General features: G+C 41.1%; 2 protein-coding genes across 3 annotated transcripts; both read left to right on the forward strand.

The window, feature by feature from the left end:
* The first annotated feature begins 872 nt into the window (after window positions 1-872).
* Window positions 873-3175, forward strand: LOC104923129 (ras-related protein Rab-25). The gene is made up of 5 exons (XM_019264203.2): window positions 873-1207; window positions 1745-1940; window positions 2202-2395; window positions 2540-2620; window positions 2698-3175. Exons 1-5 carry the CDS (start codon window positions 1171-1173, stop codon window positions 2823-2825), a joined length of 636 nt encoding a protein of 211 aa, XP_019119748.1. The 5' UTR covers window positions 873-1170; the 3' UTR covers window positions 2826-3175.
* Window positions 3176-8864: 5689 nt separating this feature from the next.
* On the forward strand, window positions 8865-22410 carry LOC104923120 (zinc finger protein 385D). 2 transcript variants are annotated; one of them, XR_002042292.2, is made up of 9 exons: window positions 8865-9021; window positions 12697-12812; window positions 17290-17397; window positions 17881-18049; window positions 19145-19396; window positions 19478-19659; window positions 21244-21345; window positions 21672-21965; window positions 22002-22410. XR_002042292.2 is itself a non-coding variant. In XM_010736119.3 (8 exons), the coding sequence occupies exons 1-8, from the start codon at window positions 9012-9014 to the stop codon at window positions 21906-21908; spliced, it is 1176 nt and encodes a 391-aa protein (XP_010734421.2). In that variant the 5' UTR covers window positions 8865-9011; the 3' UTR covers window positions 21909-22410. The 2 variants fall into 2 exon arrangements, 1 of the variants encoding a protein (XP_010734421.2); XM_010736119.3 differs by having other exon boundaries at window positions 21672-22410.
* Window positions 22411-24339: the final 1929 nt, after the last annotated feature.

Here is a 24339-nt window from a genome sequence, read left to right on the forward strand (position 1 = left end):
ATAATCTGTTTTCGGGGGGAAAAATGGTCACATTGAAAGGTATGTTAGACACAGTTTGTTTGATACAGTTATGGGTAACACTTTACAGATACCAAATTTACCAATAATTTAATAAAAAGAAACAGAAAAAGTCATGTACTGCTAAATTCAGGCTGGTTAAGTGGTATTTTAGGTTATTTTACAAATGTAAAATTTGTCTACCGTTTAAAAAAGACACAAGAAGAAAACATCAACCGACCAAACTTAAATGGTAGCACTTAATTTGGCATGTTATGTCATTTCAACTGTTTTACTTTGTAAATGTCTATATTTTAGATGTTAATATAGTGTATCTGACAAATCATTAACCTAACTACACCAAGAAAGATGTTTTTGTGCCCAATCTGAACCAGACACACAGTGGTGTATCATGAGAAAATGGTTTTATTTGTGAAACAGCTGAATTTTTTATGTTGCAAATACTCATAGACTGTCTGTAGGTGAAGTGTTACCGCTAAAACAACTCCCTCTAAATGTTATTTTTATCCTAACTATAGTACCAAATGGCACACTTCTTTCCAGGAAACAAGTAATTTTGTAATTCATGTATTCACATACATGTTTTTCAGCTGCGTTCCATAATTAATAGAACATATAATCACAGTCAGACATGCAGGTCAAATCTTGGTCACTACCCGCATCCCTGAAGGCATCAGACAAATGTCAAAATGGCAGCGTGATCTGGTACACAGATACACCTGCCAGGTGAGGTTTATTGTCATACAAATGAACCGAGTCACTGAGTGAAAGGCGAGCATATGGAGGGTGGAGTCTCTTCTTGATCACTACCTCTGAGTGGTTCTACCTGTTACACCTGCTCTCCTCCCGCCCTCCAGCCTTCCCTTGGGTGTCAGCTGATGAGGGATCGGCAGGCCACACGACTCCTGCCCTGACTGCCTGCCTGTCTGTCTGTCCTGAATCAGGAGTTACCTCTTACTACCCACAGGTGAAGAAGGAAGCTCTTTGGTGCAGCTGAACCTTTTTCTCTTTTTCTCCTCAATTTTCACCTTTATTCTCTCTCCACACTGGAGGGAGAGGAAGAGGAGAGAGGCTTCATTTGTTGTTTTTAACCAACACTAGCTTCAGGATATTTACAAGCTGAAATAGGAATCCTTCGCCACTGAATGTAGCATGGGGTCAGATGAGTCATACAATTTTGTTTTCAAAGGTAAGTCATGTTTACTTAAGCTTTGATTGTGTAAGAAGAGAATAAAAAATAATGGCTTCTATAGACCTTAAAGCTGTCAGTAAATGCCTGCTCCAATTTCCAGAGAGCAGGACAGGAGAGAGAAGGAAGTAAAGCAGGAAGTGATAGCTCTCTGTCTACTTGGCTATAAACCATGTGACCTTTGACCCGTTAAAGAAACATGATCTTTCATATCCTGCCTTACTAAAGAGACATGTGCATTTGGTATGTCTATTTTCCCTGATTAAAATAAGCCGCCTGTGATTTTCCATTCCATTCATTCCAAAGTAAAGTCAGCTACAGGGTAGATGTGCCACGTTTATGTGATGTCACGGTATCTGGTGTCTTGTGAGAGTGTTACGGGAGATAAACTATCCTGATTCACTAGAGAGTTTTGACGCATTAACTGTTATATTTTTGTACTTAATGTGTCACAAAAAGCTCTAACGTTGTAATCAGATGAAGTATTTATTTTTATAAGGAGTGAAATTCTGACTTGTGCCGTCTGTGCCTGTTTAGTGGTTTTGATAGGGGAGTCCGGCGTAGGAAAGAGCAACCTTCTGTCTCGCTTCACTAAAAATGAGTTCAATCACGACAGCCGCACCACCATCGGCGTGGAGTTCAGCACGCGGACTGTTCAGCTGGAAAACTTCACCATCAAAGCCCAAATCTGGGATACAGCAGGGCTGGAGCGCTACAGGGCCATCACCTCAGCGTGGGTACAAACACTCACACATACACGCACACACATATATTTATTTAAATGGGATATGAATAATAAACATAATTAAGAGGTGTGAAATCTCACATTATGTGTGTCAGTTTAACTGTACTGAAGGACTGATTTCAATCCATGCAATTAACAGTCACACCTCCTTCACGTACCTCTTTCACACGTGTCATTTCACAGCAGCTTCCAGTCTGATTATAAGATTTGACTTGTGTGTTTGGTCTCTCTCACCTGGTGGACTTGCAGGTATTACAGAGGAGCAGTCGGAGCACTGTTGGTCTATGACATTAGTAAGCATCTGACCTATGAGAGCGCAGAGCGGTGGTTGAAAGAGCTATTCGACCATGCAGACCCTCACATCGTGGTCATGCTGGTGGGAAACAAGAGAGACTTGGAAACGCTCAGGACCGTGCCCACAGAGGAGGCCAGGGACTTTGCAGGTCAGTTAAGTTGTACTGTTTTCGTTTTCCACCAATTCTGTTATCATAAAAAGTGTATTCAATGCTCAGTATTGTACATTTTGTTCATAGAATATGTCAGTGTTCATGGATGAGCAATCTCTGCCTTCCTTGTTCTCCCCCCAGAGAAGAAAGGCCTCATGTTTATGGAGACATCAGCGTTGGACTCGACCAATGTTGAGGCTGCTTTCAATGAAGTCCTCACAGGTAGTTCAGTCAGTGTGTCTTAACATCCTTAGTTCATTTGAGTCCTCTGTATTATCAACTGTCTTCATTTTCTCCAGCGATCCAAAAGAAGGTGGCCAGCAGAGAGGTGACCCGTGGCTCCATCAGTGCCATAACACTGTCCAGCCCCATTGGACCCACCAGTGAGGTACAGGAGGAGGGCAGGAAGTGCTGCAAAAGCTCCTAACATGAATGCTGCCCTGTAGAGATTATAGATCTGCTCTGTCCGTGTTGTACCAGCTTCACACTCGACTGTTGTTCAAGCTTAAGCACCATCATTCACACCCAATTAGAAGGGTGAGGTACCTGCTTGACACTTGTCAACACACAAGCCTCTTTAAAATCTAAAATGTGTACAGTCAAAAATAATGAGAAAATCTATTTGATAAACTATTTTGCTATGCTTTCTGTTTTGGTGGCTAGTTGTTAGATAGCTGTGCTTTTTCTTCCTTTGTCATGTTCGTGTTTTTAAAGAGGCATTGTAAAGCTTTTATAAAGAATGCACTGGGATTCATTTGGAATAAATTATTTATGTTATTCTGTCTTCATGTAATTACCTCACAAAAACGTGAATGTATTATTTGTATCAGGTGCATCATTTAAACTTGATGAGGGAACAGGGGAGAGGGCTGTAAAAAAAAAAAAAAAAAGGCAGTGGTGGATTAGTATACAGTAATACAACTTGATTACCAGTAAAGGTCCAGTAAAAAAGTAACCCTGAGGTGCATATAATTACATTATCAAAGCACCAGTACTCGCTATGTAGAACCTCCCCTTTCCAAGTGTCACACTATTATTGACACATGCAACATGTGAACAGCATTTCATGTTGGAGCTTGTTGAGATGAGGCAAACTTGAACTAATTTTCATGCTGTTAGATAGTTTATTTATTTAAAAAATCCATTATATTTTAATGTTATCTATCTCAAATCTAGAGCGGCATAGTAACCAGCAATTTGAGTTGTCGAGTAGGAGTAAAAATATATTTCGTATCAGAATCAGAATCAGATACTTTATTATTCCCCGTAGGAAAATTGTTTTTGTTATCGCAGCTCCCAAACGGTAAGTGATAGCAAGAAAACATTAGTAAAAAAACAAAACTTTAACAATATACCCTATACAATATCCTATTTTAAACAATATATACACACTATATACACATGTAATTAAATAGAACCAGTAACAGTAAAAACAGTAAAAAAACAGTAAAAAAACACAAGTGGCAGTGAGGTAACAGTGAGATATGAGATAGTTTAGTTTTTTAAATAAATAACAGTTAAATAGAACCAGTAGCAGTAGATTAAAAACCAAGTAACAGTGAACTGTGCAATATGTAAATGTTGGCTTCAGCTACCTTCAAACCGCTGCCCCAGCATGCAACAGCAAAGAAGATAGCGCTGGCCACCACTGACTCGTAGAACATCTTCAGCATCGTCCCACAGATGTTAAAAGGTCTGAGCCTCCTCAGGAAATAGAGGCGGCTCTGACCCTTTTTGTAGACAGCTTCAGTGTTCTTATTCCAGTCCAGTTTGTTGTTCAAGTACACTCCCAAGTACTTGTATTCCTCCACAATGTCGACCGAGGCCCCCCGAATGGAGATAGGGGTTACCTCTGTTTTTTCCTCCTCAGGTCCAGTACCAGCTCCTTAGCTGGTAGTATGAAATGAAAATCATCATCAAGTAATGCACAGTACCTCAAAATTGTACTCAAGTACAGCAGAGGTTCTCAAACCCTGATGGAATGATTACTGATGTCGAAAATAAGAAAAACTAAAAGTCGTCCACACAATAGTTTGTTCCTGTGAAATATTGTTTAGTTTAACCTCTTCGGATGAAACAAATCACTCTGATTACATCTCGTAAACATGGACCCTTTTCTGAGTTTTAAGGGGCCACTCTCAAAAAGATAGTTGGAAACTTACTTACTATGAGTTGAAGGTGTTGTGTCCCCTCTCTGCCTGTAGATGGCAGTGCTGCTGCTGTAAAATGGGTTTAAAGCGCCAATATTGTGCAGTGCGATGCACTTGGTCCACCCTCTTATTTCCTTATTAACTCATACTATTATTCCAACCCACTGGTCATTTTAATAATGGTCACGATATTGAGCTCCCGTGGCGCTGCAGTATTGTCTCCATGGCAGCAACCTCTGATGCCCTCGTGACAAGCAAATCAGTGTTCCCATGAAGTAGGAAATTAATTTACACTTTTTCCTCACAAAGAGTAAATTCATTCACAGACTTCATGGTTTTATGTCAGCGTGTGTGTGTGTGTGTGTGTGTGTGTGTGTGTGTGTGTGTGCAGATGATCTCCAGACTATGGATTTAATTAGACAGGCTCATGTGGTACAACCGAGAGAATATAAATCTACAGCAGTGGTAGTTAATGACATTCTGAACAGATATCTCTGGCTTGCAGATGTGCATGAGGAGCCTTAACTATGGTGTGAGTGTGTGTGTGTGTGTGTGTGTGTGAAGTCCCCAAGCAAGATTTCTTTGCCGGAGATCATTTTGCAAGAGTGAAATGACCACAAATGCTTTTATTAAGTTTCTCGTATGAAAATACGATAGGGAAAGCTCTGCACCGGGCAGTAAATGTTTAATTATTTCCTGTGAATAAGGATATTTTTATAGACTGAGTAAAAGCATCTGGTGTAATAATCCACGCACGCTGAGCAGGCCGTGCAGGTTGAAAGCTTGGTCATGATATCTGTAAAGCTCTGTCCTGTGCCTAGAGGTAAGGGTTATGTTTGCAAAAAAAGAAAAAAAAAAGATTTAAATTACAAGCTCTCTGCTCTATGTTATGATTAGGACAGTTATAGATTTTCTTCTACCACTTTACAGACTCTTGCAAATTCCTCCTGGATGTGTGTACGTAGACCACTTTGTGACCTCGTCTCGAAGGTAAAGCACTCAAAGCGGTTGGAAAAACTTGGATTTAACACGTACATGTGGTGGTTATTACCCACATGCTACCTGACATGTGTAGCCTGTAAAAACTATGTCTGAAAGCAGGACTCAGCAGCAGTATACGCTTAAGTGTTGAGTGGTATGGAACCTCTGACCCCAACATGGAGCTGTTTGTCTCCCCCCATTTACGAGACCTCCTCTTTTAGCACTTTGTGGTGAATCTTGTCCTCTATAGAATTTACAGTTGCAGCATCACATCTGTGTGGGGATAATTGTGAGCTTTGTGTTCTTATGACCTTTAATCCCATGAAGGATGAAAAAAAAAAAACAACACTTATGGAATCCATCACCTCTGTGGCCTTGCAATTTCTTCTCTCCTCTCCAAGTCTTGATTTTACAGACTTTTTCCAACTTTGTTTCAGGATTTACAGAGCTGTACTCCTGCTGTTTATTTCTTTTTCTTCCTGTGTTTGTTAGTTGGTATGTGTGATTGCCAGAAACCGACATAAGACCACACAAACTTCCAAACACACAAAAGCTAAAAAAAAAAAAAAACATCCGTCCTCTCTTGCCTTTTATCTGTCTTTTTCTCTGTATGTGACTTCAACTCAAAGTCTCTCAGACCCAGAATATTCATGACACACACACACTCACACACACCACAGACTGTTCATTATTGCTATCCTGTGAATGCTTTCCACACTAAACCAATGTTGTTGTTTTTTCAGTTTAAGGACTAAGAACAGTTTCTTAGCTCATAATCCCAGTGAAACATGTCAGTACAAGGTATTCACTGGACATTAATGATGTGTGGGATATAAGATCATAAGACATACACCTGACATTGACAGCTGGAAGTAGTAGTTACAATTGTGTCAAATTTGCAATGTGTGTTGATGTGTGTGCATCCAACCACAAGGATGTGTGTGACAGCTGACATTCCTCCACCACCCTGCATCTGTCAGTGCATGTCAGCGGAGAACACAAATTTGAGATTTTCCACGTCAGCCCGACATCAACACATAAATAGAATCAAAGTCAATACACGCTGATTACCATGGTGATGTTGTTATGGCGACCAATCAAAAAGGAGAGGTGAGCTGATGGGTGGCTGTGCGCTCAGACTCCCTACCCCCCCACACCCTCCCAAAAAAAAAAAACGCACAGTCGGAAGAGAGCTGAAAACGAGCTGCGAGGTTGATTACTGCCTGGAGGTGATTGCAGAGAAAATGTTAAGAGTGTGTTTATCGCTGCTGCTTGAAGACTTCAGCTGTTTAGTCTCAGCTTGGCTTGTTATGAGATTATAATGTGCTAAAACAACTGTTTCCATCACTCTGTGAGTGTGCGTACATGCTGATGTGTTAACTGTATCACATACCTCTAGTCAATTAACTCCTTTAAAAGCCTCTAATTTCATAACAGAGTTTGTTGTGCTTGGCCATCCATATTCAGAGCCCAGCTGGGGTCACGAGATTCCTTTCCTGCGTGCAATTAAACAGGTTGTGAGCGACAAACACAGCTGAGAGCCTCAGTGTTGGTTCACTTTACATAATATTACATACCTCAGTTGCCATGACAGCCACAGTGTTTGTCTGCAAGTGTGTGATGCTAAACGGCTGCAGGTGTAAAGTGATGCAGCAGTGAGCTATTATATGAGTGCTGCTTTCAGTTGAAACCTGAGACCAGAAACAGTGCCAAATAGGACTAGTCATTAACATGTTATCCCAGGTGAGCTTTCTGCAGAGCGTAAATTTGCGCTTAAGTGGTGACATCTGGAGAGCAGGAGCAGGATGGTGACACCTTTGTCAGTCACATTAGCTTAATAAACTCTTTTATGCTCAGTCATAGCACCTGCCTTTTTCCTGGTTTCATGTAGCTGACCACAAATCCGCTGACCCAGAAATTTCTGACAGCTCGTCCAACGTTTTACTCATCAGAGCACAAGTTTCACATGGCCACTTCGATGGAACAGCTCGAGGAAAAGCTCACACCTGGCTAAAACTGGAAAAGAGCGTCCAAAAATGTGTGACTTGTGAGAGAAACTTTTCAGCTGCTCTGTTCCATGGGAGGTGGTGGGGGGGGGGGGGGGAGGCAATAATACCACCCGGCCCCTAAAAAGTGCTCTGCTCTTTCTCAGAGGAAAACAAAACGTCTGGCAATACAGTAAGTGACAAAAGGGGCGTTAAATTGAGTTTATGCGTAGATATTTCCATATGTGTATTTTCTCCTCCTCAGCTTTTGTTCCATGTGGCTCGTGGATGGAGGTACAGTCCAGATGAAATGGCTCAGAAAGGAGATACCTACTGAGCATTAAGATTTGTATAGATGCACTATTTTGACCCTGATATCATTCAATCAAATGTCCATGTAGGTCCTTGTAGTGAGGGTCCTATTTTATGCGCAACACTGATCAGAATACTTGTTAGTTCAGTGCACAGAGTGTGTGCATTTTGAGAGCACCAGTTGTTGATTTGATAGCCTTCCTGAGTTAAATCTCCCTGGAGTTGGAGATTGTGGGAAAACACATGTTGTTGTCTACTTTCCTGACACGGGGTGGAGGGAGAAACATGATTGGGCTGGAGGACAAGAAAGTTTAACAAAGGTCACTGCCAAGATATACAGAACATTTACCCTCTTCAGTTTGTGTGTGTGTGTGTGTGTGTGTGTGTGTGTGTGCAAGACCGAAAGACATAAAGTCATTTTCTTTATTGTGTTTGAGTGAGTGAGTGCATACATATATGCATAAGGCTGCATAAATGCGTGACAGTGTGTGATGTGTTTTCAGCCGGACTGTATATCGTGTGTGGTTTTCCCCTCGGTACGGTAAAAAGCTCCAGGATACATCTAAAAATACCACAGGCCAGAGAGGAAAGTGAGGATGGGAAACCAGTTACATGAGAGGAACACGGGGCTGCTTCCAAAGACATCAGCCTGGGAGTGGTGCCTGCAGAGAGGAGTTACACGGTGGCCTGGAGGGGAAGGATTTCCCCTCATTCTTTCCCCCCTTTTTTTTAACATGTTGTTTTAGATATATGTTAAATAAGTAACTTTGTTAAAGAGGAGCATGTCCTCTTTTCTGTTTATGTGGTTGAGCAACACACCGTATCAAACCCAAATGTGCCTCTTGCTCTGTGTTTGCACTAATCCAGGGTGGTACTGTACACTCATTTCCTTCTATTTACTGAATTAAAAACAGGTTTGTGGAAGATTTAGATACATGGACAGACTTGTACACGAATCATGGAGGGATGAAGGGAAAGAAGAGGAGGAGGAGGAGGAGGAGGGGGCGGGTAGTTAGGAGGAGGAGGGAATCCAGATGGGAAGGAGCAGTATCGTCGCCGCAGGAGAGAGCAGGAGAGATAGAGTGGAGAGACAGACTGTGGAGAAGACGCAAAGCCTCATCTCTGCCTGGAGATGAAACAGACTTTTATCTCACACTGAACCCGCGGATTTCACTTGGTGCAGCCATGTATTTCGGTACGTAAACGATGCGTTATGCTTTTAATCTCCAAAAAGAGTTTTTTTCTTTTTATTCTTCTCCTTCGATTGTTGATAATAACGCAGCGGAGTCACTTGTTGCTATGTTGAAATGGATGTGAAGCTTTGTGAAGTCAGTCACCTGCTCAGTGGAACAGACGGAGGCACGCAGTGATGGTGCGGCTTATTCAGAGCATCTCCTGGAAGTAAAAGCTCAGATCAGGGTCCGTGTGTTTGACTTTAGACCTCATGAGAAATAACAGAAACATTTACTTTTACTATGTAATATATAGTTTCTACAGTATATGCATGCTTATACTGTTGAGTGCCTGACACTATAAATGTCTTTGTAAACTATGAAAAACAAAGTCAAGACATATCACATGCATGATATGAAAATGATTTTAAAATTAATAAATAATTATTAAATTATTATTATTTTATGCATTTTTTAGGCTACTTAAATAAGTAGTCAGCACGTGTGTGTGTCACCTCGTCCACGTGTTTCTTGCATTTAATAAATTCCCTAAAGTTATTTCTCACAAAAGCGCATGAATATAGAAGGAGGGGCCTGTAGCTCCCCCTTCTGGACACGGTGAGAAAATATTATTATTGATAATAAAAGCATGTTCACGTGATGCGTTTTCCTGTTTGCTTTGAGTATAAAAACATGGTCAATTTGAAAAAATCACATGTCTGCTTTTCTACTGACGCGATTCTACATCAGTTAAAAGTTTAGATGAGTTGTTAAACATAACTGTCCAGAGCAGATTAATAGCGCACAATAGGATTTTTTGAAAAACAGCATCCAGACTGTGAGGCTGCTTGTTGTTTGTAACAAGCACTGGTCGGTTCTTATTGGACAAACTATAGTTTCTACTAATAATCATGCGTGTTAGACACTGAATGAAAATTGTTTATCACATTAAAACTTATCTATTAACTATTAAATGTCCTTCAAGTCCTGTTCCTCCTCCCCTGGTGTCTCCACCCTTCATCTTCCTTTTAATTATTAATTAACTCTCATCAAAAATGTTCGCGTTTTTAATTACAGTGCATTGCATTTACACAAATACAGTGCTATCGGATCGTCAACATGTCCACAGAAGTGGAAGAAGTTTCCCCTAACTCTAACCCAGTTAGTTGCCCTGTAGTCCATGTGATTGGTCATGATTTCTACAGCCCCTTGCACACAAATGATAAGTTATTCTGGTCCCACCTGGTATCCAAGTGCACCACAGGTGCGCAAGGCGAATTACCAAAGAAGCACTTGGCACGCTCACTATGCAAGGCAGGGCACACCTGGTTCATGAAAATAAAGCCTTTGGTGTCCTCCTGTGCCAACAAAGCAGCATCTAACAGATCAGACAGGATGAACACCAAAGGTATCTCAGAGATGACGACTTTTTAATATCAAATTGAATAAAATAAAACAAAATAAGTGCTAATCCTGCATGTTTAAGATTTGCTTTTTCTTTTCAGCTTTACAGTTTCGACCCATTTATTCTGCTGTAATATTATACATATATATGATAGCTACAGATATATCATGGTGCGAGTCAGCCCTGTGTTCTCATCCTCATCACACCTTCTGTCATCTTTTCTATTCCTCCTGGAAGATTTTTTTTTTTTTTTTTTTTTTTTTTTTTTTTGCATGCTTGGCAATCTCCGGCAGATATATCCAGACATCCATCATGCATTGTACCCAAGAGGGGCTTCTGATGATGGTCAGAAACTTTCCATCTCCGTAAGGAAAATCATTTCTCTGTGGGGTTGTGGACTCTCTATGAAGACTCCCTCTGTCTCTGGCTGGGTCCATGTTTCCTGAAAACTCCTTCCAAAGACATGAAATTGAAAAGGCATTATCACCTGGGTAGCTTTAAGATGTCGCTGTAGCACAATGTAGAAAATTGCAGTGTAATTTTGTGTCATGTTCAACAGTCGTAAACATGTGCAAAATTGAGTGTAAATACAGAGTTTTGGTGGCGGTTGTATCTTGAGTGAGAAAACAGCTAATGGTTTTTGAAAGCTTAAATGTATGTTGTCTCAAAGCAATGAAAAATGATAGGTCCACACTGACTGCTGCTGTGTTGACTCACTATTAAAAAATGTGTGTCAACAAAAGGAAAAAATTGTAATATGTTCGGAGATGTGATAGATGTGTGTGGATATTGCACGCCCCGCATGCAAAAGCAAATACTCAGGTCAACATCGTGTGCATACCAACACACCACGTACACACATTACTTAAGATAGTTAAAAAGCAATCAGACTAATGGCAGAGCGGATGGGTGTGTTGTGATTTTGATTATGATGATTATACATGCGGCCTGGTCCTGAATCAAACTGTAATCAAGCTCCGAGAACATGCAAACTAGAAAACAAGCTTCCATAATCAGAACTCAGCAACACAAACAAGACGCTTATCACACAGCACTTTTCATAATGGCCTCGTTGAACCAGAAGTATGATGTGGGTGATTGTTTGCTGTGTGTGTGTGTGTAGCTGTGGTTCAGCACATGTAAAACCTGACACAGCCTGAAGGTTCCAAAGAAAGCTCATGTAAAGTGTGATTTCAGATTTCATATTCTTTGAGAATCTTTGTGTTTATTCAGGAAAACACAGGTTATTAGTCTTATTTGTCATTATTTGCTTTAATGATTTAAGTCATTGTTTCACTCCCAGCTTCTCAAACATATATATTTCCAGGTTTTCTATCGTGGTGGCTTTGGACCGTTCGATAATATCTATTTTTCACTGTTATGTGTTATTTTATTGTAATAATAATGGAAGAATGGAAATTATTACTTGTATAATTAGATGCGAGAAGAGTGTAATTATGCACATTGATGTAATTATAATCAGATCAGCATAAGAACTTGATGCAAATGTACAGAATTAATATTAGAAAAATGTTTTTAACTATCGAACATGAAAGAGTAGAACATGCACAATGTTCAGCATCAGAGTGTTAGAATATTATTTATATTATATATTATTGGAATACTACTGATGGATTAATGTGCCAGCAGCTTTTTAATTTATAACAATGTATCATATTTTGTAAAGTAATCATTGTGTTTTGTGTGTAGAATATTCCTCTCTCAGACGTAGTGAAGTAGAGACACAATGTAAATAGTCAGAAATAGGGCAGCATTGAATAAATGTTTGTACTTGCCTTCTTTCTCTGCTATTACGAGTTCCACCGTCCCCTGACGATGAGGACGAATGTTTTTTTGTTTTTTTTTCAAACTAAAAGAGGATGACGTCACTGCCGGAGATTAAACATAATTTTATTTTCTTACAGTAAGCAGAGTGTGTTCTATTAATTTATGAGGAACAAAACACATTAATCATCGTAGGTATTTATTAATGGTAATGTGCCTGGGTTGGCTCCTGACACGACCAAAAACTGATAAATGGATAAGAGAGGAAAGAATTTAAGGAATCACAACAGTTTGTTCTGACGGTTTTAAACAATCTGACAAGTTTTTGAGCACTTAATGACTTCATCTTGTTCTCTCTTATGTATTAGCTTTCATCATCATCATCATCATCATCATCATCATCATCATCATATTAATATGTCCGAGACAAATCACCTCGTCTCTAACACTTCCCTCATCCATATGTTTATCTCTCTACCTGTCTCCTCCCCGCTGTGCTGCCTCCTAGGTAACGTGTGCCACAGCGTTCTGACGCCGCTATCTCGTCCCACGTTGGGCAGGACCCAGACCTCCCCTGACGCGAAACCCCTCCTCCCCTTCCACCTGCTGCCTGGATTCACTGATGTGAGTACTGTCAGTCATTATGGTTGTCATGGCAAACCACTCTCTCACTAATTTGCCAAATGTACTAATAATCAAAATTGTTCACTTCATCTTCTGCATTTTCTGCTGCAAGTGGAGGAGTTTATTTCTTGGAATAGTCTGCCTGCGTAGAGTTATTTTTCAATACACAGATGCATGAGCGAGCTGCCCACACCTTTCCAAATATATCACCTCTGATGCAGAGAGCTGTGACATTTTCCACACAACCTGGGGGTGTGGAGCTGATTCCTTGGTATTCCTCACGCACAGCTTCTGTCTGGTCTGCTGTTTGTGAAGGGTGAAGGTGGAGAGAACTAACGCTAGCCAAGTCCGAGTCCCCGATGAGAGTTGATGTGTCAGGCAGGGCTGATGTCTGACGTGTGGTTTACAGGGGAATCGTACTGTATGCCTTGATATTCTTCCCTGGCTTTATGGTGTAGGAAATCGGTTTTCCTGCCTGAATCAATGGGTCCTGTATTTACTGACAATACAGAACTGTTTCTAACACCTCTACACTAGAAGTGTCTCCGCTTGTGTGTTTGTCTCGAGCACACAAAGCCAAAAATACATGACGTGTTCTTTTTTGTCCTCACACTTTCGCTAATAGCATCCAGCTTGAAATTAAGCAGCTCTCTCTAAACTGTGATGTGCTCTTAGATGTTCAGAAGAGAGATAAATTGAGGGTCTAAAAGAAATAGAGGATTGTGTCTGCATTTATGCATCTGTGTGTGTGTTTCAGCTCTCCCTCTTCCGTTCTGCCACCTGAGGAGAAATCAGACATCAGTCTGGGTCTCTTCTCTCCAGCCTTCTCATCCATCTCTTTCACTTCCCTGTGTTGCTCTTGCTCCATCGCCCCTCGTCACTTCAGCTCTCGCATTTTCCACTTTGTCTCCTGCTGTCATCTTCCCCATCCCTCACCCTCTCACATACTTTTTTTTTTTCTTGCTTTCAGAGTCTTCTTTCCTCCCTGCCTCCGTTATCACACACAACCAACATCGAAATATTACCATTTCTGGTCAAATTTTCAAACAAGTTCTCTTGGCGTCCTCATGGTGGATGACCTTCCTCCTCATGTCAGACAAACTGCCTCACTTATAATTTACCACAGGTTGAAAGATTTCTTCAAATATCTTGCTTCACCTCCTCTCTGCTGAGTCATAGCCCCTATCATCTATTTATAACTCTCTCCATTCTTTCATTTTATTCCATTTCCAACTCTTCCCCCACTCTGCAGCCCTGTAAAAAGTCGCTGACCTTTACAATGCTCGCTTTTGGTTAGGTTGTAATTTCTGGAGGGTTAATGGATTTTAAAGTTAAGTTGGAAAAGGAGCACTGGCTATAGGGCTGACATAGAAATGCAACGTGCATATCAAAAAGCCTTTTTGCAACTTCTATAGACTTCAAGGTTGCAACTAATGATTATATTTTTATCAACTGTTATATAATAATAGTCTATAAATGTCTATTATAGTATATATGACTTCACAGAGCCTAATGTACCATATTTAGTGTCTTACCAACAGTCCAAATTGTCCAAGATTTTCAGTTTATTAACATATAGCACAAATAAAAACAGTAAATCCCAGTCTGATTAATTTTCTCTCAGTCGACTAATCCAATAATTAGCTAATCATTTCACCTCTGCTCTGTTTTATTAAAGAAATACGGGGCCGGGATAATTTGTTTCTCAGTTGCTTTTGAGATTTTAATTTAATAGAAACATTTGGTAACAAAAAAAAAACAGAAGCAGAAACATAGAAAATAATACTGTATTGGATATTTCTCCATGGTGTAAAGGGAATCTTCTCCCTCCTCTGAGTTGAACCTGTGGGTGTTAAGTAGATGGACACACAGCTGAACTGCCTTTTTTCCTGGACACTGTGTTTTATGTGTGTGTGTGTGTGGCAGGGAGTTGCGTGTCTGTGAGTGTGTATAAGCCTGCATTTTCTTCTGAATGTAGATGTTATGTGTGTTGGCTTCGCTAAAAGTGTTTGTTTAGTGCCCACATGTGGGTTGTCATAGTTACGGGGCATGTGTGTGGGGTTGTTTTGTCGTGAGCCAGGGATCCAGCCAGCGCTGCAAACGGGTTTGGCTTATAGTTTGACAGTTTTTTTTTTTTTTTTCGAATGGAAACAAAACAGTACTTTTGTTTCCAAGCAAATAATAATTTAAATGACAAAGATCCAAAGGGAGCAGCTCATTCATCATAACCCACCGCCTTTTCTTTAGGTGCTTGACGTCATGTGCTCACATGTAGTTGTCACTCTGATGCACAATGCAAATCCGGGAACATTCATCATTATAAATGTTAAGGCCTTTGACTGCGCTCCAGTTAAACGTCTGCTTTACTTCATTTTGGCCATATGTTTCTGCCATAACTCACGCCATGGAGCCGAGTATGTCTGACACGCCACCGCCGCTGAGTGTGAGGAGGTGAGAGAGACTGATTAATATTGAAGGTCTGTGGTGGGTGTCATGTCTTTATTTATACTCTTTCTTCTGATTTCACTGCTTTTACCGCTTGTAATGTCACAATAAGAAGGTGAAGTAGGTGGTTTGATTCAGGAGATGATTTGCAGGAAGAAAGGAAGATGAGGCGACTTGTAAGAAGGGTAAAATGACTTTGCCACAGGTGCTATTCCACCTGTGTGGTAGTGGGAGTAGAGTGGGAGTGAAGGGTAAGAGAGAGAGTCCAGAGGAAGGCAGGAAGGTGACTTTGATCAGACAGAGACGAAGGGAGAGTTCAGAGGGGAGCAGATGGAGAGGTGAAGGGAGGAATGTGTGATGGGAGGTCAGATGGTGATGCAGGAGCCTTGGGGCTGAGGAGGGAGGGAGGGAGGGGGCTGATACGAACATTAAAATGCTCTTTGGGAGAAACAAAGCTACACCCATGTTCTCATAAATATTAAACATTAACGTGGCCTTGTTTATATTGATGTGTGGCATTATTCACTGGTTATTACAGACATCTAAATAATGATTTGTATTTTGAATAATATGAAACAAGAACTATATTTGTTTTTTATGTGTTTGTTTGAGTTTTATATATGCAAACAGCTGCAGGGGAACAGAGAGAGATAAGACACCAAGGACTGCAGAGATACATTCCAGTGTAGCTGCCTGGAGTGACGATCAAAGAAAATGAGACACACACACACACACACCCACGCAAACACACACTTACGGATTCTGTCGCCTTCATAACATTTCAAGAGCATATTATTCATCTTTGCCACTAGAGAAACAAGCACCATCTCCTGTGCAGTGCTATACGTTCCCAGGACTTACAGAACGAGTTGGCTGACCCGTAATAACACATAAAATTTTACGTCACCTCCAGCCAGATTTCCATAAAGTCTCCCTGGTTGTGGCTGCTTATATGGCTCCCTACATTTCATCACAGGTAATAGGTTTGTTTTGCTCCACAAAGCCCAGTTGGGTTTTATTGCGCTGAGTATATGTGCTCATTAAACATTCCAGTAGGTAATGTCCAGAGGTGCACAGCTCTGTGTGGTCAGATACTGGTATAGTTATTGTGCACACATGCAAAGACACAGAGAGGTTTATGGTTTCTTATACTCGTAAATAAACCCAGTCTTGAGGTGCATAAGGTCCATAATTTTCTGCTTAGTTTTTTTTTGTGTGTGTGTGTATTTATGTTGCAACACAACACGTGATTTGTTCCTCTGAATGGTACAGTAAAATGCATTATTCTAAAAGCAGATGACACGTGAGGAATCCTTCTTAACCCCACCTTTACTACTTCATCCTTAACTGGTTGCCCACCATGAGCTGGGTTCTGCTCAACGTTTCTGCCTCTTAAAAGAAAGTTTTTCCCTTACCACCATCGCCAAGTGCTTGCTCATGGTGGAAATGGAGTCTGTAAATAATATTATATAGAATACAGTCTAGACGTCGTGCTTTATATGGAAAGTGTCACGAGATAACATCGGTTGCGATTTGGCGCTAATAAATACATTTGAATTAAAAAATTCAGCAGCAGGATCTGTGCCATGAGGTCTGGGTTAAGCGAGGTTTCGAGTGTGAAACTCTCACCCCCTGAAGATTGTGAAAGGTGGCTGTAAATCAATTCACTACTAATTGATTCTGTCTAATGAAAGAGCAGGATAGTCTAACCAGTGAACAATTATAAGATTTAATGTGGAATGTGACCTTAAACAAGTTGGTTTATTGGGATTAGTCTGGTATTAGAGCACAGGGCATGTTACCACACACTCTTTTTAATGTTGTCTCTAGTGAATGACGTGTGTGTGTGTTGTTGTGTTCATGCATGACTGGGTGCCAGACAAACACCACACCACACCTAACCTGAGATATCATAAATCTGCGTTTTCTTGAAAGGAGCATGTTATCTTGTAGACAGCTTGTGAGTTACACCTCAGGTGATCACTTTCACTACCCCCGATCCTAAACAAGTCATGACCTCCCTTCCCTGCAGATGGATCACGTCCATAAAGCTCTGATTGGCCCAAGCTTCGGGCTAACCTCACCGCTGAAGAGGAAGGCCAGCTCCTGTGGAGTCTGCCGACTGAGGTTCAACTCTGAGGTGGGTGTTGTCTTGTGGGAAACACACTTTGAATTGTTTTTACTTTCAGGGCGTTTTTATTTCTCACACACACCCTTACATGACAGTTGAGGAGGAGACTTGAGATTTGGTTGTTTTACTGGTTCTGGATGAAATGAATTGGATGAAAGGTGACCTTTAAAGTGTTGATTTTTGTGTTGACTTATTACAGAATGGCTCATAAACTGATGTATGCAATATAATAATAAAACTGTAACTGATATAAGCAAGCATAATATACATCATGTTACAAACTTTGATTTACTTGTTAGTAAATTATCAGGCATTAGTCTGTATATTTAAACACCTGTCAATCAATGTGTGAGCCAGCAGCCTTTAAAACATACATTTATATTCCCATTTCAGTCATGTGTGTTTTTTAAAATAAAAACACAGTGAGATTCACGTGGCTAAATAATTGGGTCCGTTTATTTAATACCTTCTTGTTTGCTGTTGTGTACACAGGCGCAGGCTTCTTCCCATTACAGTGGCACCAAACATGCGAAAAAGCTGAAAGCTTGGGACACCCCAGATTCAAAGATCAGGACCTCTGAACCGGTCGCTAAGGAAACCACATCGCAAATCCTCTCATCACCCTGCTCACAGCCCTCCAGCTCTGACACAACATCAGGAGGTGTGTGTCTCTGCAGGCACGCATACTCCCCCCTGTGTGTGTGTGTGTGTGTGTGTGTGTGTGTGTGTGTGTGTGTGTGTGTGTGTGTGTGTTTGAGCAGACATATGTGGCAGTTTTGGATATATAAATGTACAGCTCAACCCTTCTTTTCCCAGTCACGACTTTAACTCTTTGATGTGATAAACCTCCTGCTGCTTTGGGTTTTGCAGTAAAGAGATTAAAGGTTGAGCAATACCCTCTGCTCCTTCTTCATGTCTACATCTATGGACCTCCTCAGTGGCCTCCTGAGATCAAAAACACATCCTAAAAGCTTTGATTTTAATCCGTGGGTAACTGCATGTTCAAGCAGGAGCCTACAATATGAGATGTTCATAGCTGCACACCAGTCCTGATGTACTACTTTTGCATCTGTGTGGGCACTGAGGAATAAAAATAACACTTGCGGCGAGCTAGAGAGCAAAAAACGACTCAAGAATTGTGCCTAACGTAGCACATATGAGAGAGAAATAACAAGTGATCATTTCCAGTTTGGAGTTTCTGAAGTGGAGGAGACGACACAGGCGAGCGCTCTGAAGATTACTTGAACAAACAGCAGCCTCACGTCTCTAAGAAGAGTGAGAAATCGATGGAAACAAATAGACACCTACTCAGCTACTCTGCCTACTCGGCAGAGCTAATCATTGTTATTAGCAGAGAGTGAATCCTTAAATCAGCGCGCACTCCTCCAGGGAATCGCTTCAAGTCAGTCACACAAAAGATAAGTAGAGCCAAATGATTTCAATACAAAACTGTTCATTTAAGTGCTAGGAGGGAGCTCCCAGGAGAAATCATTGATTATTAGTGCGATTAGAGAGGTTGATAGAGCTCATAATCACATGTAGCCTGGTGAGTTTTAATCTCTGTCTCTGAGCGTGAAGCCAATTTAGTGCTTCTCATTCTAAGTAGTAGGAGTTTTATAGAAATGGAAAAAGTTAGTTTGTCTCTTTATGATCTGACTCAGTCTCCAGCTCTTTTGCTTGCTTTCGTACCACATTTCTCCCGCTAGTTATTCTGTCTCGTGCCTTACGATGCATCATCATGATCATGTTTCATCAGAACCATCAGCCTCAAACCCTACCTCAGAGGCGGCATCGTCGAGCAGCGGCCACTCTGAAACCGTGAAAGCACCGTCTGACCCGTCCCTGTCACCCAGCCCGAAGCCACCAGAGAGAGAGACACAAAGAGACGGAGAAGTGGAGGTGGCTCCAGAGGGGGAAACAGAAGAAGAGAAAGCTATACGTCTTCTTTACTGCTCCCTCTGCAAGGTGGCTGTCAACTCTGCCTCGCAGCTGCAGGCCCACAACAGTGGTGAGAAACTGAATGTGGGTTGTCAAGCTTAACTTGCTCATACCATGTTTCATATTCTGAAGTGATTTTATATCTGCTCAGGCACTAAGCACAAGACAATGCTGGAGGCGAGGAGCGGTGATGGAGCCATCAAGTCCTTCCCAAGGACGGGGGTCAAGGCCAAGTCGGCCGCGCCGCCTGAGTTGTCGACAGGACTCCAGAACAAAACTTTCCATTGTGAGATCTGCGATGTGCACGTCAACTCCGAGACTCAGCTTAAACAAGTTAGTTGCTGAAAATGCCTGAGACACAGAAACAGCCCATTACAGAGCTAAGTTTAGACCACTTTAATGCATCAGTGGAGAAACTTCAGACATACGTCAGACATACATTTTTAGATGATCCTGCATTGGAACAGACTTGTATGAACAGCTCACGGATATTTTGCATGGATGTCCCTGAATTTTATTTATGTAGAAGAAAACATGGTCTGCTGATGTTTGGCATGAACCTAAATTACAAACATGTTGAGCTAAAAAATAGACCCATTCATGTTTAATGATCACCCTGAAGAGAAAAGACTTACGTGAATTAAGGGAAATTGAAGATGAAGTCCACTTTATACTTTCATTATATGATGATTTAAGGGCTACAGTTTTTAATAACTTTTTTGTTATTCTGGCTTTCAGGCAGGGAACCTTATTTGTGTCCGATTTTATTTGCAGAGATTAGTACAGAAGAAAAAAAATCCTTGTCTGCATTGTAATGTTTTTTTAAGTTATGTTCTTGTCTGAAATTGTCCCCTGTGACTGATGTCACAGCTGGTCAACGTGACGCCAGTTTTAACTACTTTATATACAGTTAGTATGGGTCAAGAGATAAATCTGAGGAATCGTGAGGTGATTAATGGCAGAGGAAAGCAGAAAAACGTTCTGCTATTTTTTTTTTTTTTTGACTTTCCTCTAATCTTTGTTGGATTAATCTACTGTACCTCTTTGGGCCTCGAACAGTTCTTTAAATGAAACCATGTGAGAAGTTTAGAGTGGAAATCACTGTATGGTTGAACTGCTAACAACTCATAGACACTGTTGTTTTGTAAGAGGTCACAAAGCTAGAAGGTTGGAAACTACAGGTTTAATCTTAACAGTGTGCCTCGCACTGAAATGTAGTCTAGCAGAAATAACACAGCACTGCCTACAGATTCTACGTTGCTGGAGCAGAGTGAACACGGGGTAGGTGACATGAGAAACATCACACTTACTGCTCCATTCCTCTCATGAATGTAAAGCTCTGAAAAGTTCAGCTGTTGCACTGATTTGTCACTCACAGCCAGGCTGGTCAGAGGCATTGACAGAGCCATCATCACTCTCTCCATCATCCATCACAGAAGGAGCAAATTAGTCCCATGCATATTTTAATCTAAATCACAGTCACAGATCCCTCAAGATAATGAGCACAAAGATACTAAGCTGAGTCTATTTCAGCGAGGATCTGAGTATAGTTCATGATGTGCATGCACAGTGTTGGTCTTCATAACTGACTGTTTTAGAGTTAACTTTGGCCAGGTGCTCATGAATATTTAGCAGTTCACCGCTCACTATGTGCTGCCGGTGTAGCCATCTGTTTGTGCTTGTCAATCAAATCAGAAAGAGTTTCCAAACCCACCCCTCATGAATATTTTGAATCTCAGAGCCAGAGAAATATCAATATTCTGCCTGAACTTAGATGTCCTCTAATTTCCTCTTCACAGAATATTCAATCATCCAGATCAAAACGGCCGCCTTCCTTTCTTTGTCTGCTTACTTTGCTGCGTCTGTCTTGGCTCGCATTTTTCTGTGCGTTTATCTGGTTTTTCTCCTCCTTCGCAGCATATCAGCAGTCGGAGACACAAAGATAGAGCAGCAGGTAAACCAGCCAAGCCTAAGTTCAGCCCTTACACTCCCACCCAGCGTCACCAGAGTTTCCAGGCAGTGAGTACTCAGCTGTTGTTTCATTAACTTTAATCCCTCATCATTGTGTTTGTGTAAACGAGTTGATTCCCTAGAGTCTGTCTTCCAAAAAGCTCCACTCCCTACTTCCAATGAGACAAATAGTCACTGATACGGGTTGGAGACTCGTATCGTTAAATGTTATAAAGGAGGGTAGATTTGAAATTTTAGTTTGGCACTAACTGTGACAGCTCTATTGGCCAAGTAGATAATCAGACTTTCCTTGTCCTTCTCTGGTTTCTTACTTAAACTGCTTGACAAAAAAACAACCCTGATTGCAGTTTGTTTGTCCCGGTTTACCTCTTCAGATTCATCTGGCTCTACAGAAGAACCAAGATCTGACCAAACCTCTGGCCCCGTGTCTCCTGCAGCGTCAACTCTCCATTGCCGCAGCCATGGCAACGCTGCCTTCCTTCTCCCTCCGTCCTCCTTCAAACTCGAACCCGGCCATGTTTCAGAGCCAGCCCCTCCCTCAGGCACTGCTGCATCCGGCCCCCGGACCCATCTGTTCAACACATACACCGGTTCTATTTTCCCCCTACTGACCTCATTGACGTCTCAATCAGCTCTGAACGACAGTTAAAAGCAGACCTGAGAACAAGATGTGATATGAGTACTGTACTCCACGTAAGTGTGAGTGTCAAGGACCAGGACTGATGATTATTTTCCAGGGGACCATGAGTCCGGTTGGGATGGACAAAGTACAAAGCAGCAAATGAACAAAGTGTTTTTTGATGTGAGTGTGGTTGTGTATGTGTGTGTGAAGGTGTGCGAGCGCATGCACAGATATAGCCATCACAGAAGTACAACTTTGTACAACATGTTTGCTGCACTACTGCAACGTTCATCCAGTAAGAAACATATGACAATCAAGAAAGTGGATAGTTTATTTCAGTATGATAAAGATGCATCATGGTGAACTTCCATGATGACTATAACTGTGTGTGTTTGTGTGTGCAGATATGCATATAAGTATGAATGTCAATCAGAGCATGCTTGACTAAAGATGTTTATTATTTTCCAATAAACAATAGCTGTGGACACTCATATGTGATTCCTTTATTCTATAAATATGAATCTGTACAGGGCTGTTGGTGAAAATGACTCTTAACATGAATTCAACACTAGAAAACGTGCATTTTATTCAGTAAATGAAGGCAACATCCTTTCAGCATAACATGTTTATCAGATATGTCTTTGTTCCAGCAAATATAAGATGGATCTGCTGTAACAAACATCTATGTCAGTGATTTCAGCACATTGCGTACATGTTCACCCAAACAGTGCCAGAACTGCAGACACACTGAAACGCAGACAGCCCTCCCAATCCCATAACTCTCCGCATTTAGACACTGACCTAAGCTCTCTTCATCCTCCTTTGCTACTTAACAGCACACAAAAACAATCTTCCCTCAGTCTGTACTCAGGTATTTGCCTAAAAAACAAAACGTAAAAGACACATCCATAGGCTTCGGAAGACTAAGGATTTATTACTTAAGATCAGATAAACCTTTTCCTGAACCCCCTCCAGCTTCATTCTCTGAGATAAATCAAAACAGGAATGTTCTCTCTGGCTTTGTTGTCTGTCTTAGTGATGAGGTTTACTATATGACAGCCTCGAGCAATGTATAGCTCATTTTGGTGAGTTTATGTCTTAAAGGAAGTCCATTTTATCCTGATGCTTTCAGTACAGGAGCGTATCTGTGGATTTACAGTATAGTTTATAACTTACTGTAGATACATCCCAAGCAGACTTTTACAGTTTGCCTCAGGGCTTTTTCTCTCGTTTTTTGACTCTTTTTAACCGTAAACTTTAACTGTGGCCAAATTTGTGAGATTCCATGCTGATGTTATCTGAATGATGGTTAGTTTAATCTTTCTCAGAGGTCAAAGCATTAACTCCCTCCATCAAGTCAGGGGCCGTTAACTCTATATGACCTATCCCTCTTTTGGTCTTTTATCAGTCAACTGACAGCAAACTGAGTGATTAGATTTTCTTGCTTCTGCCTCCTGCAGCCACTCCAAAGTAAATAATTCCAGAGGCCAATTCGGAGAATTATCATCCAATCAGTCACTGCCTCATGATTCTCCCAGTTGTCACAGCAGTCGTATTATTATTATTATTATTAATTGTCTAGGGTGATGACTGTGAACATCTGTGTGTGGGATGCTCAATTCTCTGGAGACTATTGGAATCCAGGCCTCCTCTGGCCTCCTAAGTCCTTGGCTTATTCCCTCGCCAGCCTTCACTGCCTTTTCTTCTTCACTTTTCGTCATCTTTCTTTCGTTATCTCACAACACGTTCACGGCAACTCTCTCCACCGCCTCTCTGTCTCTATCGAAATCATGACGGGCATGTGCGCACGCACACATAAACATATGTCAGCAAAACAAAGGCCTTACTTGCCGTCCAGAGAATTTTTTTCATTCTCTGCTACCTGGAGAGAGTACAAAGGTGCAGAGCTGTGCATGCCATGTGAGGACAGCTTTTCTTGCTGTTCACAAAGACTATAATAAGCTCTTGGCTTGAGGATGAAGCATTTTGACTTCTGGAGATTACATTTCTATATTTAAATCATAAAACAAAAGTGGTCATGGATAAGAGCAATGAGAAACCAAACTGCATTTAAATAACCGCTGTATAAATCAAGTCAACTGTTACAGCTAGACTGGGTCTGTTGAAGGGTAAAACAATCCACCAAACCAACACCTCTAAAGCTCATGACACGCTATTGTTACACAAGTGTAAAAATGGTGATTTACTGAGGATAAACTATTATAAAACAAGGAGATAGTATATATGACCTCATCCACAGGTTTTGTAATAAGCCGTCATGAATCTTAGAGTATGATGGCTCTGGCTTTCGCCATCTTGGCAGTCCTGCCTCTTCCTGGCTAATCAAAAAATGAGAAAAAACGTGGATCGTGGGTGGTGCTGGAGCTGAATAACTGTAAGTCTTAATATCATTTGGTTAT

The sequence above is a fragment of the Larimichthys crocea genome, chromosome XIII (assembly GCF_000972845.2).
Source record: "Larimichthys crocea isolate SSNF chromosome XIII, L_crocea_2.0, whole genome shotgun sequence".
NCBI lineage: Eukaryota > Metazoa > Chordata > Actinopteri > Sciaenidae > Larimichthys > Larimichthys crocea.